This window comes from Parasteatoda tepidariorum, chromosome 5 (assembly GCF_982258835.1).
Source record: "Parasteatoda tepidariorum strain Cologne lab strain chromosome 5, Ptep-v5.0, whole genome shotgun sequence".
Lineage (NCBI taxonomy): Eukaryota > Metazoa > Arthropoda > Arachnida > Araneae > Theridiidae > Parasteatoda > Parasteatoda tepidariorum.
The window spans coordinates 110,722,235-110,735,650 of record NC_141759.1 but is presented as its reverse complement, the minus strand read 5'-3'; the positions used below and the strand labels follow the sequence as shown (position 1 = coordinate 110,735,650).

The following is a 13,416-nucleotide window of genomic DNA, read 5'->3' as shown; positions in this document are numbered from 1 at the left end:
CAGTCAAAATTACTTCCCTTGGCAATCCAGTGTTAAAAACCTAAAACTGAGTTACAAAATTCTGAGACGTTCATATAATTTTTGAGAAAATAAGTGTTCATAAAATTTTTACTCACTCCAATTTTTAGAAATTAAAAATTGGTAGTTATGGGTGTAACATACTGCATTATATTATGTCTGTAACACACGGTTTTTAAACTTATGAAATAATTATTATTCTTATTACTTTAACAAAAATTATAGGAACTGCTCGATTTATTTAATATCTTAGTTAAATGCTATAAAGTCTACACATAAAAATTTCTAAATGTCGGAATCTTCCCGTTGTTCGTATTGAAATGGAAAATTTGTTTTATAAAAAGCTTAGGACAATTATTGTGGTCCCAGAAAGACAGAGTGCTGAACAGGAAGTATTTTTATGAAGTTTATTAACACAAAATGAATGACAGATGATTGTTTGCCTTTAGACTAACTTCTTGGCCTGGAAAAAACTCTTAAGATGCCTCATCTGCCAGAATCCCATCATTAAAAGAATCAGAGTCTGGGCAATGGACCAATACAGAACTCTCTGGTTGGTGCTTTCACTGGTCTGTCTAAACCGCTCCTCACGATACTGAAAAAAGTAAAACATTTAAGTGTTAAGATCTAAGGAAAATATTGGTATAGAACTTTTGTTGTCTTTTCACAGGTCAACAAGAGTTTAACATAAAGAATAGATATTGCATAGTAGAAGAACAAAAAATAAAAAGAAATTAAATTATAAAAACTGTAAAAATTTAAATATGAAGGAATATTACTCCAAAGAATTAAACTCTAAAAGAAATGAAATTATAAAATGTTTTTATTGTTTCACAAAAGTGTGAAACAATAAAATTTGTTATAATTTTATTTCTCTTAGAGTTAACATTTGTAGAACGAAAAATGCTATGACATCTGGCTAAAACAATTACAAATCATGTTAACAACTCAAAATATATTTTAAAAGACTGTTAAATATGCACTTTTTAAAACCTTACTAGCTTAACAAAATTGAAATACAAAAAGTTTATAAAAAAAAAATAATAACTTTATAGATTTTGATATAAAAAGAATTCATTATGACCAAAAAACAAAAATATTTAACAATGTAAGTATTAGCATAAATTTAAACAACATGCTATACTAAAATAAATTATCAAGTTTTAACTAAATAGGTTCAATAGAAATCTAGTAATACCATGATCTGCAATTCGATTTGGAGAACTTATTTTAAAACACAACTTTATAAAAATAATTTTAAACAAATTATTTTAGTTTAGTATCATGTATCGACTCTTCAGTGGGTCAATAAAACGACTGCCAAGCATACTTGTGGACTGAACATTGGGGGTTCTGTGTTCAGCTCACCACCGAACCGGAACATCTATCTGCTCTGCTCCTGCACCTAGAGCCCAAGAAAACTGGGATGGGCACAGTAGCCTTGGCCCACCATGGACTGTAGCCTTACAGAGTTTAAAGTAGAAAACACCATGAATAAAGCACAAAAATGGACACACTACCAATATAATAAAAAGTGAGATAAACAGGTGAGGAGGTTTGGTGGGAACCTCAGGGAGCAAAAGATTAAATTAGAATGTATTTCCAAATGCTGGGAAAGATTAAAGGATACTAGAAAGATCTTTAACTAAATTATTAAATTTTTCCAACTATGGAATGATTTTCGAGGTATAGGAAGTGACTATTAAAAATGATAGGATTCTTCAGGAAAAATATTGGATTTTTTAGGAAAAAAATATAGAACTTTCAAATACATATATATATACAGTAATCTCTCAAAGTCACCAAGTTGTTGAAGGAACGTTAAAAAAAGAAAATTTGAGATAACAAGTTCAAAACTGAACATGATCTAAAAAGTAGAAAAATACATTCCAAAAAGAACTCTAAAAAGAAGAGTCGTAAAACATAAGAATAAGTACTATTTAATATGTGTGTAATGATAGTTGACTATAAGTCTAAATACAATGATAATTTAATTTTTAAAATTAAGATAAAAATAATTATGCATTAAATAGAAAAGAATTGGTATATAATGAACTTTCATTGTGATTTTTGTGAAAAAATTACTGTTCTATTTCAAAAAGAATTTGACATATGTAAGGTTTTGAGAAGAAACTGTTTGACATAGAAATTCAAATTAACATTAGGTTGATATGTAATGTCAAGGGGAAAAATATTTTTTTGACATAATAAGGTTTTTGAGGTACCGAGAGCATACTGTATAAATATATATAATTTCATAACCTATTTATTTAACACCAAAAAAACATGTAAGCACTTTTCAACAGTTGAATGGTGACAATGATCATACACATCATATAATTTATTCAAAAATTAACAGGGTTCCTACACTATTTTGAGAAAACAATATCCTAACTTTTACAGGTTTTTCCTGACCTTTTACAATAAAATTCCAGACCCGCCATTTCCCACTCCAACAAAACTTTTAACATTGCAGTTTCAAATAGTAATAATATGCTACTTAGTCATAAGTATCATAGATTGAATAGGATAAACACTTATATATTAAAGTGGAATTGCGTAATAGCACTTTATATCCAAAATTATATTTTCAGAAAACTTGTGAAACATATTTTTAATTATCAGGATTAGATTAAACTTTTAGTGTATTTTTGTAGTTAGATACAAAAACTATTTAAATAAAAAGATCAAGAAAATCTGTTGGATTATGGAAAGATTATTTTATTTAATGTTAAGTGGAACCAAATGCATGAGTGTCATCAGGATATAAAGGGTTAATCAAATCTGTGAGATATGTATCAGTATTCTCAAATAATATTTACTCTTAAAACATACTAAAACATTTGTTACATTAAAATATTAATTTTCAAAAATCACAATTTCACTTACAACTGACTTTTCTTTTAAAAGATAATATTGAAATATAAAGGGGAAAAAAGTCAAGAAAAGTTAGTTATATACAAATAAAAATTCAGATAGAAAAATTATGCAACTTGTGAGAAAAATCAAATCAAAAATATCTTTTTTTCCCCCCAGTATTTTTAAATTTATTTCTGTAATACTGTAAGTTTCCGGAGAAACTCAGGGGCTCCTATGTTATGTAATATTTCTCAACATATTTTGTTGTTTGACAATTTCTGAATCAAGAACATCCAGTTCAGTAGCAACAGTTTTCGTCAATTTAGATTTTCTTAATTTCAAATCATCTATCTTTTCTTTCATTCGTTTTCTAGAAATTTCAGCTTTTTTATTCTTTCTTGTTTTTTTTTTTTGGCTTCTAATGAATGTCTCCATCTTGTTCTAGATCCTTTTACAGCATCTAGCATTTTTCACGCCTTTCTGAAATAATAGAGTCTTCATTGAGGTTTTCAACCAATAAGCTTTTATTGATTGAAAACCCCCCTTTGACTGTTGCGTTACCATGAGAGAGGATAAGAACAATTTTTATAACCACCCACAAATTTTCACATTTTTTTTCTCCGTGCAAATATTTTGAAAAAATTATTTAATCTCTTTTGCTATGGATTAAACTCTAAGAAACTCTTTTGCTTTTTGGCAGCATCACAAAACAGTAAAAATTTCTTTTTCGATTTTTCTTCTGTTGTTTCAGTTACTATTGTCAGTAAACCAGTTATTCACACAAAGAGCAATAAACCTAGCAACCCTATCAAAAATTCCTTATCATTGAATAAACAAGAGGAAAAGTGCTAACAGGACAGGTTCTACCAGGGAAAGAGGAATGTTATTATGAGGAAATTACACATTTTGAATTACAGAATTTTTCCTTGAAACTTTATTTTTGCCTGTCAGTCTTTGAATGAACTATAGTTTTTTTTATTTTCCTAACTTTATGAATATGTAAGAAAAATCCTGACTTTTTCATGGCTTTATGAATATGTAAGAAAAATCCTGACTTTTTAGCTTAATTTTAGAATAGCCTGACTTTTGCAGATTTTCCTGACTGTGTAGGAACCCTGATTAACTATCACAATAGGAAAATTAAAAAAAAGAAAAGTGCATATCATTTAAGGAAGTAATTTAATCTGTTCCTTTTATTTCATTAAATCATGTGAAAAATTACTTATTATTGCTTTTAGGTTCCTTACTACAAAACTTTTCATTGTCAGCATCAATTGGTGCTTGACCAGCCAATGTCAACCATAGATTTTTGTTTTAGTCCTTGCATTTCCTACTTTAATTATATCATAAAGAAACATTCTCCTTAAAACCTTTCAATTTCTCTTCAGATGATTTTATCAAAAAATGACTGGGCTTAGGTTCTCAACTTTTTTTTCTTGAAATTGTTTATTTTTTCCACATCATTTTTAGAAATGGCTTCTTTGCAAAACGGTATCATCTCTTTTATGATTTCCATACCAGCAGCATTTTATCTAACTGAATCTTTAACAGCTCTCAGGCCTACTAATGTGTTTAACTTTATTCTTGATCTTTCATTAGTTGTTATTCGCTTGTTAACTGAAAAACAATGTTAGACAGATGCTTGTCCATGAAAAACAGCGCAGACTGTCTTCACAAGTTTAGTCAAAAACAGATATTTCACATTACCACTATCTTCAAAAACACCATTGCAATATTTATCAATTGCAAAATTTCCAGTTTCCTCAAGAATATCTTAATAATTTGCATAAAGACATCAGCAATCAATCATTTTATGAACACAGTCTTCAGAAATGATGTGGGGGTAGCACGTTACACAATTTTCTAATTAACGATTTGGCATCTTTTACTTATAACTTAACTTGTATTTCTAAATCAAACAAAATTAATAAAAGCTTAAATAATCAAATTAAATGAATAGTTGAAACTGAATTCAAAAGTTAATTATTATTTAAGAATTAATTACAGCTGGTTGCATATTTTATTTTTAAATTGAGATTTTGCAGTTACAGAAAGTCTTATTACAAATGTGATGTCTCTAAATGACTTATGTAAGAACTTATGCATTGTCTTAAAAATTTTTATAGCAAGGCCAAAAAATTTTATTGCATTTTCTTCTAGGGGCTCAACACCTGGAAGGTTAATATAAGTAAAAAAAAAAAGTTCTTACTCTTTGATAATTTTGTTCCTTTGTTATTTGTTCAGTTTGGTCAAGTAGCTGCCTGACTCTCAGCTGTAATTCAGTCAGTTTTTCCTTTTGAGCAACATTTCCATAATCAACAGCATGCTCACCAACTTGTATATCCAAATGTACTCGCTAAAATAAAAATAATTAATATGAAGGCAAATATAATCAAATTATTATTTAACAAATATTTTTTATAAACTGAAATATTAGCTCAAGTAACTTTCTTTCATTTAGGAGCAACTTTTTATAAACAACATGATTGCAAACCTAAACAGGGAAAGAAACAACTTGGGAAATTGGCTAGTAAGAGCAATCTGATTTTCAGGACATGTCCCTTTCAACCAGAATGGGATATATATGTCCCAAAGACTAAACTCCATTCTCTAATGGATAAACAGATCCCAATTTTGCAAGTTTTTTTTTAAATATTTTCTTTAGGCATTTGGGAATAAAAATATGACTAAAGGAACTTGTTAACACTATCATATTCAAAATGGCAGACTCCTGTTTGCAAGCAAACCAGTCAATCTTGTTTTAATTTATTTATTTTCTAAACTTTGAGCTAAGTACAACTGTATTTTTGTCATATTTTGTGTAAAATAGTTATGGTTGTTCTCAATAAGTAATAATTGTACCTATTTAGTATTAGATTTAAGAAATATTGACAGATTTTGTTTTGTGGGACATAATGTTCCAATCGTACTTATCATTAAGGCAATATATCTTAATTGTGCTTATCACTGGGGCAATATATCCCATTAGTGATAAAAATATTGTAAGACAAAATTTTAGTTTTTGTTTTGATTATTTTCTAATGACTACTTCTGGTCAGAACAAATAATTTGATCCATTTATATTATTTTCAATACTTATTCCTATGCAATATATAGGTATTTTTACAATATTCGAGACGATTGGGACATATTCTTCCATGGAGATTTCCTGGAAAACGTGAAAAGTAGAAAACTTTAAACTCACAGTATACTTATTTTAATAAGTCAGCATTAACATAAACTGCTTTTTATATTTAAATTTTAATGCTGCAAAAGTAGGGTTGAAAGGGTTAATGTATTCTAATAAAAAATTCTTTGCATCTTGTAAAACTAGATAAAAAAGCAAAAATAAATAAATAAAATAAACATGAGTCAATCTAAAAAATAAATATTTGTTGAATATTGCAATTTTCTAACATCCATAACTGTCATATCATCTAACTTTCCGATCACTTGAGGTAGTATCACATTAAAAGTGAGAACATTTATTTATTAAACTCCAAATAGTGAAACAGAATGAGTCTACCAAGTGTGTTACAATTTTAAAGAGAAAATTTGATTATAATAAGCAAGCAAATCTTTTACTTTACTATTGTTATACGAAGAAAAAAAATAATAGTCATAGTTGATACTAATAATCTTCAAGAAAAATACTACAGCAAATAATTTAAAGATATTTATGATAAAATAAATGTTTTAACTGATGATTTTAAGAGTAGGAACAAGACAGAGATTTCAAAAAAGCAGTTTTATTGATGTAAACCTTGACACGTTAAAAGTATGCAACCCTACAAAGCTCTAACTATTATGTCTACTTATAATAACAGCCCACCAATTATATTGCTTATAATAATCAAAGATAGTTATCATAACTATTAAATTATTTGCAATAACATACAAAAAAAAAACGTTTTTATTAATACTTTAAAAATGCAGTCAAAATATAGAGAAATAAAAATTTTCATTGATACAAATCAAGTGCTAAAGAAATATTAATTTTCATAATTCTTCTTATATTTTTAAAACAAAATTCTGATTGTGCCATATGCATACATCCTTACTTGTGTGGTCAGTCAGGCAGGTAAATACTACATTTAAAAAAAAAAAAAAAAAATATTGAATAAACATTTCTCAAATTTAGCTCATATAATAAAAATAATCCTCATTATAAACCATATAAAAGAGGCATAAAATAAATTATTAAAACTACTAAGACCTAAATGTCACTAGATTTAAAATGACATAGAAATTTATAAAGCAAAGTTTATTTTCTTTTATTGTCAGAATCAGGTTTCTCTTTATTAAAATCAATAACCCCAATTATTAAGCATAAAAAATAACAACATGTAGAAGTTGGACTTGCAACATGTTAAATTACAGTTAGATTAGTTAAATTACAACCAAATGTTTTCATGAATATGCACCTGAAAAAGATGTGCAAAAAATTCATATAGTTTGTCTACAGAAAAAACTTCCCTCTCCATGAAGTCTAAGCACATCTGCTGCTATGGAAACAAGAAATAGCGCATTTCAAAGAGGGGAGCTTGAGCTTCTTTCTCTCGCCGACCCGAGCCAAAACCTGCTTAAATAATATAACGATAACTCGCTCAAGAAATGATGTTTTTTCCTACATTTTTTGAAAGAACACCATATTATTTAAAGAACATGATAAAAACATTTTATATTTTAATAAAATATGACTGTGAGTGGAGATTTTGTTACAAATTCAGATATTTGGAATATTGGAACGCAGTGAAATTGGAGGGGTAAATTCCACTTTAAAAATTATATTTTTCAACGACCTAAATCCATTATTTTTTTAATAAATTTTTTTTGTTAAAATCATGACATTCCAGGATTGGCGGATAGCCTGTAAATAGACCACCACGTTTTAAATGAACAACCATAAATTTAAAGACTTACAAGTTGACTTCCACTAAACCATTTTGTGCTGTTGCTGTACAAGCAGATGACGTGCTCTCCAGGTAAATTTGAGGTGAAAGAGAACTTTCCTTCTGAGCTGTAGACTTTAGACATAATCACTTTCTCGTGAGGATCACGAATTTCAACATGCATTCCAATGCCAGGGCTGGAGGGCATAAATCCACCAGTTTTGGGATCATGAAGTTCACATTTATAATTTCCTGCATTAGAATAGAAAAAACATTAACAAAAATGGAACAGATAACAAAGCATAGTACAGTGAACTCTCGCTACAACAACAATTCCCTCTATTTCAAATAATGTTCCACGATCCCGACAAACATGAATATGAATTAATGTTATCCACCTCTCAATAGTGCGACATTCTCTGAAGCAAAATTATTTCTTATTTTCTTCATATATTATTGGGTTTCACACAGGGTTCGTGATTTTTTTGATTTTCTTAAAAAAAATCGAAAAAATCGGATTATTTTGATTTAAATCGGATTTTTTTGATTTAAATCAGATTTTTTTTATTTCTATTCAAAAACACTATAAGAGCTTTAATTTATGATTAAAAAAACCTTATAAATGTTTAATCAAAATTAAATTAATATTAAAACTATATTATAACAATATTTTAGAAGTTCTAACTTACTAAAATAACTTTTCATTATAATGCATAGCGACCATTTTGTTACAAGGGCATGATTGAAATTAAAAGACAAGATAAAATAGATAATTTAAAGAATACTACTTTAACTAGTAACACAAAGTTTCAATCAGCACACCATAATTTTAATTTAAAATTGTGATCTCTTTTTTTTTCCCTCATGATTTATAAAATGGCAAAATAAATGCAACAGATTGTGTTTATAAATGTTGTCATTCATCAAAAAATAAATATTCAATCTATAAATTTTTATGTTAAAATATTCATTTTTAATCCTATATCAAAATACATAAGTTAAGCTAAAAAACATTTAAAAAAAATCTATGTACTCATTGGAATTTTTTTCACAAAAGAAAATCTGATAATTTCAAAGATACCGTAAACATATTATAAGAAGGAAAAAAAATACCAGTTAATAAACCCTACTGCTTCAAATAGACTTTGTAAGGGAAGAATGACACTATATCAGGAAAAAATATCTGAACTCAGCTTCTTTTTTTTCTTTCTATTTTTGGCATATTAAGGTAATTTCTTTTTAATATTACCTCGAGCTTTAGAAACGTAGAAATTTCCATCAATAAACTATAATGTAGATTTGAAATCCATGCTTTTTTAATCAAAAGGTAGAATTTTAATTAACATTTGCTTTTTTTTCTTTTTGAAAAAAAATCATGTTTATTTACTTTCTACAGCTATGCAAGTCTATATTAAGACAGCATTAAATATTTACTTTAATCTGTACTTTCAATGTTAAGAATCAAAAGATTTTTAAACATGTAATTTCAAATGTGTTTAACACACTCCAAGAAAGAAAGTAATTTTGTCAACTAAAATTAATTAATGCAGCAATTTATTTAAAATAAATTTTAAAACTAAGAAAAGAAAATAATAAAAGTATCAATATTTAAAGCACTGTTTTTTAACTTTTAAAATCAATATAATATATATATATATAAATTAGTTGTTAAATCAATGATTTTTTTAAAAAAATCATTTGATTTTAATCATGATTTAAATCGTGATTTAAATCAAGCTGATTTAAATCAACGAACCCTGGTTTCAAATAATGTAAAAAATCTTATTTTATCATTTTTTTCAGTTTTTTTCTGACAAGAGAAGTTTCACTGCTGCACTTATCTTATTTCTTTTCACCACAGTGAATGGCTTTTGTATTCAGATTTCAACACAGGGGTAGCAGCAAAGTTTTTTAAAATTTTAGGAACTTTTTTGAAAAAATTTTAGGGGTAATATATGATTTTGTTAGGATAAAAACAGATCACACGGTAGTTTATTACATAACAGAAGATTATTACAATTCATCCACACATACCATAAATAATTGCAAGCCATAAAATAAAGCTCTGAAATTTATTAAGTCAAAAATGAAATCTCTAAAGTGTAAAAACGAAATTTCAACTTTACATATTACCTATCAGAAATTAAGTGCATAATTCAGGAACAGGCAAAAGTGAGAATAAATCAAGAGAAAAAATAAATTAACACCAACTTGGATTTTTATTTAATTTTTACCTTCTTAATCAAAACTGCATTATTACCCTTTACCTTACTTTATTAAGAAAAACTATTGTGTGATATTATTAGATTTCAAATCAGCAATTTATATTAGAAGTTAGAGAAAAACAAATTAATCATGATCATTTTTCTAATATATTCTTGATATGATTTGTGAGATTCTTTTACTGCCCTCAATAGTGTTGTGGTGATCTTCAACACTCCTCCATAATTTCGAATGGTATCTTTGATTAGTCTAAGAGACATAATAGTATTCTCATGGTGACTCACATTAAGCATTGCTTTATTTATCGAAAAACCTCTCTCAGGATCAGAATTCCCATGTGGAAAAATTAAAACAGCTTTAAATTAATGCAGTTAAATTCTTATATTTTAGATTATTGCTTTTTTAATTATATTTAGCCTATAACTCTAATTTTTTAGGAACACCAACAAAATTTTATCAGATTTTTAGGAATTTTAGGGTTTGCACATAGTTTTAGGAATTTTAGGGGGAATGCGACCCCTGCATACACCACCCCAAGACCTTCCATTCTAAAAATTGCCTCCCTTATATCTTAAGAAGTCACTGATTTCATATTTAACCATAATTACCACTTTGCAAATTAAATTTTTGTATAATATATAAAGATATATATAGTTAATACATATATAACATTTAAATTTAAAAAAATCTTACTGTGTCCCCAAAGGATGTAGGACTTCGATATAACAATATATCCCTCGACAACAATACATTTAGTTTGTCCCCAAAATGTTGTTGTAGCTAGGTTTTATGGAATCACTGAAATTTGTCAATTGAGCTTAGAGCTAAATCTAAAGATTGACATCAACTAACACTCATTCTGAAATCAGCTTGTTACTGAGATTTCTCTATTATTAATATCAACAGGTAGAGTTGGTTATACAACAGAACCGATTGGACCTCATTTAGGGCTTTGAAGAGCAATAAAAGTTGAGATAAATATTTTCTAATACCAGAATTAGGAAACAGAATCTTATTAGATATGTATTAAAAAAAAAATTTCAACTGTATTCTGAAATTAAGATTTAAAATCAAAATTCTACCAGCTCCATAATTCGTGAAATTAAAATTTCCATACCAACTCTTCCGGATATTCCGGAAGTTTTTTCTCTCCATATTTAAAGTGGTAGCAATACTCAGGCTATTCCGATTAACTTTTTGAATTATAATGATAATTATAAATGAGTTTGACCACCACTACATATAAATAATTACAATAAATATATAAAAACATAATAATCCTTGCGCAAGCGAATTTCAACGGGATCAAATTATAAATATATTTTTCAGTCAGATTGTTTTTCGTTTATTGTTTTACAACCACTCTGGAAATCCATTCTCGGATAGAGTGAAAGTTGGCAGGTATGCATTTATAATTTTTAACACTTAAGCTATATCATTCTGAGTATACAAAGACAAAGGTTTATAAGGCTGAGACCAATGATTTAATACTTATTATAACATTGTACACTTAAATTCTTAATTGCTATTCTTTATAATCCATCTTGTGTGCAAAGATATATGGCCAACTAAATAAATTCTTTATATCAAGACAAAATTTTAATAACTCTTAGAGCATTAGAGGTAACAACTTATGAACTAAATTTTCAATATGTAGTTGTTGCTGATTAAATTATTGTTTTGCTTTGAAAAAACTAAAAAATATGAAAATTTAAATTTCTAATAGATAAAATGTGCTAGCAAGATAGTTCAATAGATTATCATAAAAGAGAAAAACTGTGAACAACTTCATACATTATATTATATATAGTGCAAACTGTTGAAACCAATATCGTAACTTAGCTCATATTTTAGTAGATTAATTGTAAGAACTTGATGTATTATTATAAGTAATGGAGGAGATTCCTGTATTGTGATCTGTAGCAGAATAATTGCAAAATCTTGGATGCTTACGATCAGAAACCAAAAAAATAAATCAGAGAAAGGGACCAATTTCAATAAAAAAATTTGTAGCTACCCCATCCTCGGACAAACATCCATATATTAAAGTAATAAATAGAGAAAATTTGCAAGTTTAAAATCTATTTGGCACCTACGATCGAAGTCGGCAAGGAAATACGCGCATTATAGAAAAAATATGCTAAAAACACTTATGACAATTCCTCAAATAGTAAGATTGATATATCAAGCAATGAACCATTTTTATAATTGCATTACTTTTAGAATTGAAAAAAAAAAAAACTTTTCTGTGCTTAAAAAGAATTTGTAATCTTAAACAAGGATTTAAATACATTCATCAAGTTATACAAAAATAAAATGCAATTATCTTAATTTTTCTTAGGAAATTGTACTAAATGAGATTGTTTTAAAAAAAAAAGAGTAGGTATCCAGCAAACACATAAGAAATCTCAAATTAAGCGAAGTAAAAGCTGATTTATTCAAACCTAAATGTAAAATACATTATTAACCTTCAACCAAAAGTTAACCGTTAAAATCTACAAAGTTAACTACACAAAATTGGCTTTGTCTGCAAGCATTATCGATCGTAGAACTATTTTTCTCACCCACAACTAATGTTTCATCTGGTATCTCTTCTATAAAGCATTTTCTCTCTGTTTCTGATATATGAAAATACAGTCCTGATGCAACAGATAAATATAAAATCAGGAGAGACAAAATATATTTGATATACATATTGGAAAATAAATAAATATCGTAGTAACACTTGGAATATTATAAAATGGGAACTACACCCGATTCATAACAAAAATGAATACAAAACTTTAAAAGCCACGTAAGATATCAAATATCAATACACCGCAAGGCAATTAAATGAGAGTATTAATATATTCCAGGTAAGAAATATTTAGCTTTACGCTTACACTGTTAAAAATGCTTAAGTCATATTCTTACTAACGATGTTTTTGATCGCTATTGTGTCGGGATTAAATGATAAACAAAAGCCATTGGTCACTTTCCTATAGCTATCGATACAAAACGTCACTTCCTAGGGGGAGGGTCCGAGCCTTTGTTCGACGGCTGGGATTCCCTTCACGAGCGATTAATTCTCACTTGGGACGGATCACGCTATTGGTCGAAAATGACATCACTGTTTGGGGAAGGGACATGCTGTGTATTGCATAGTATTTTGGCGACAGATCTTGATTTGGTGGCAAGACGTCGTTTATGTAGCACGTAGCATTGCAACGTTCCTTCTTTATTGTGGCTAATTAAACTTAAAAAAGAAAAATGCTTGATATTCTTTATTATGCAAGCGAAAACAAAATGGTATCTCTTTTTATTAGAGAAAGAATATCCAAAACACATCGTAAAAATATTTGTACATTAACGGAAAAAAAATATGTATATTCTTATAAGAGTTAAAACCTAATGCCCGAGAAATAGTATTACTAAATTTAATGAT

General features: G+C 27.8%; 1 protein-coding gene across 1 annotated transcript; it reads right to left on the bottom strand.

Moving 5' to 3' along the window:
* Nucleotides 1-411: 411 nt before the first annotated feature.
* eca (transmembrane p24 trafficking protein eclair) lies at nucleotides 412-12,835 on the bottom strand. The gene is made up of 4 exons (XM_087164781.1): nucleotides 12,557-12,835; nucleotides 7,801-8,021; nucleotides 5,087-5,233; nucleotides 412-613 (listed from the first exon to the last, which is right to left on the bottom strand). The coding sequence occupies exons 1-4, from the start codon at nucleotides 12,684-12,686 to the stop codon at nucleotides 464-466; spliced, it is 648 nt and encodes a 215-aa protein (XP_087020907.1). The 5' UTR covers nucleotides 12,687-12,835; the 3' UTR covers nucleotides 412-463.
* Nucleotides 12,836-13,416: the final 581 nt, after the last annotated feature.

What these genes read in the sequence shown, in the direction of transcription:
- eca (XM_087164781.1), bottom strand. Translation starts at nt 12,686, where the DNA reads ATGTATATCAAATATATTTTGTCTCTCCTGATTTTATATTTATCTGTT. An exon ending in GGTTTAGTGGAAGTCAACTT is followed by an intron (nt 5,234 to 7,800) that starts GTAAGTCTTTAA and finishes TTTTTATTTTAG; the next exon opens with CGAGTACATTTGGATATACA. An exon ending in AGGAACAAAATTATCAAAGA is followed by an intron (nt 614 to 5,086) that starts GTAAGAACTTTT and finishes TACTTTTTTCAG; the next exon opens with TATCGTGAGGAGCGGTTTAG.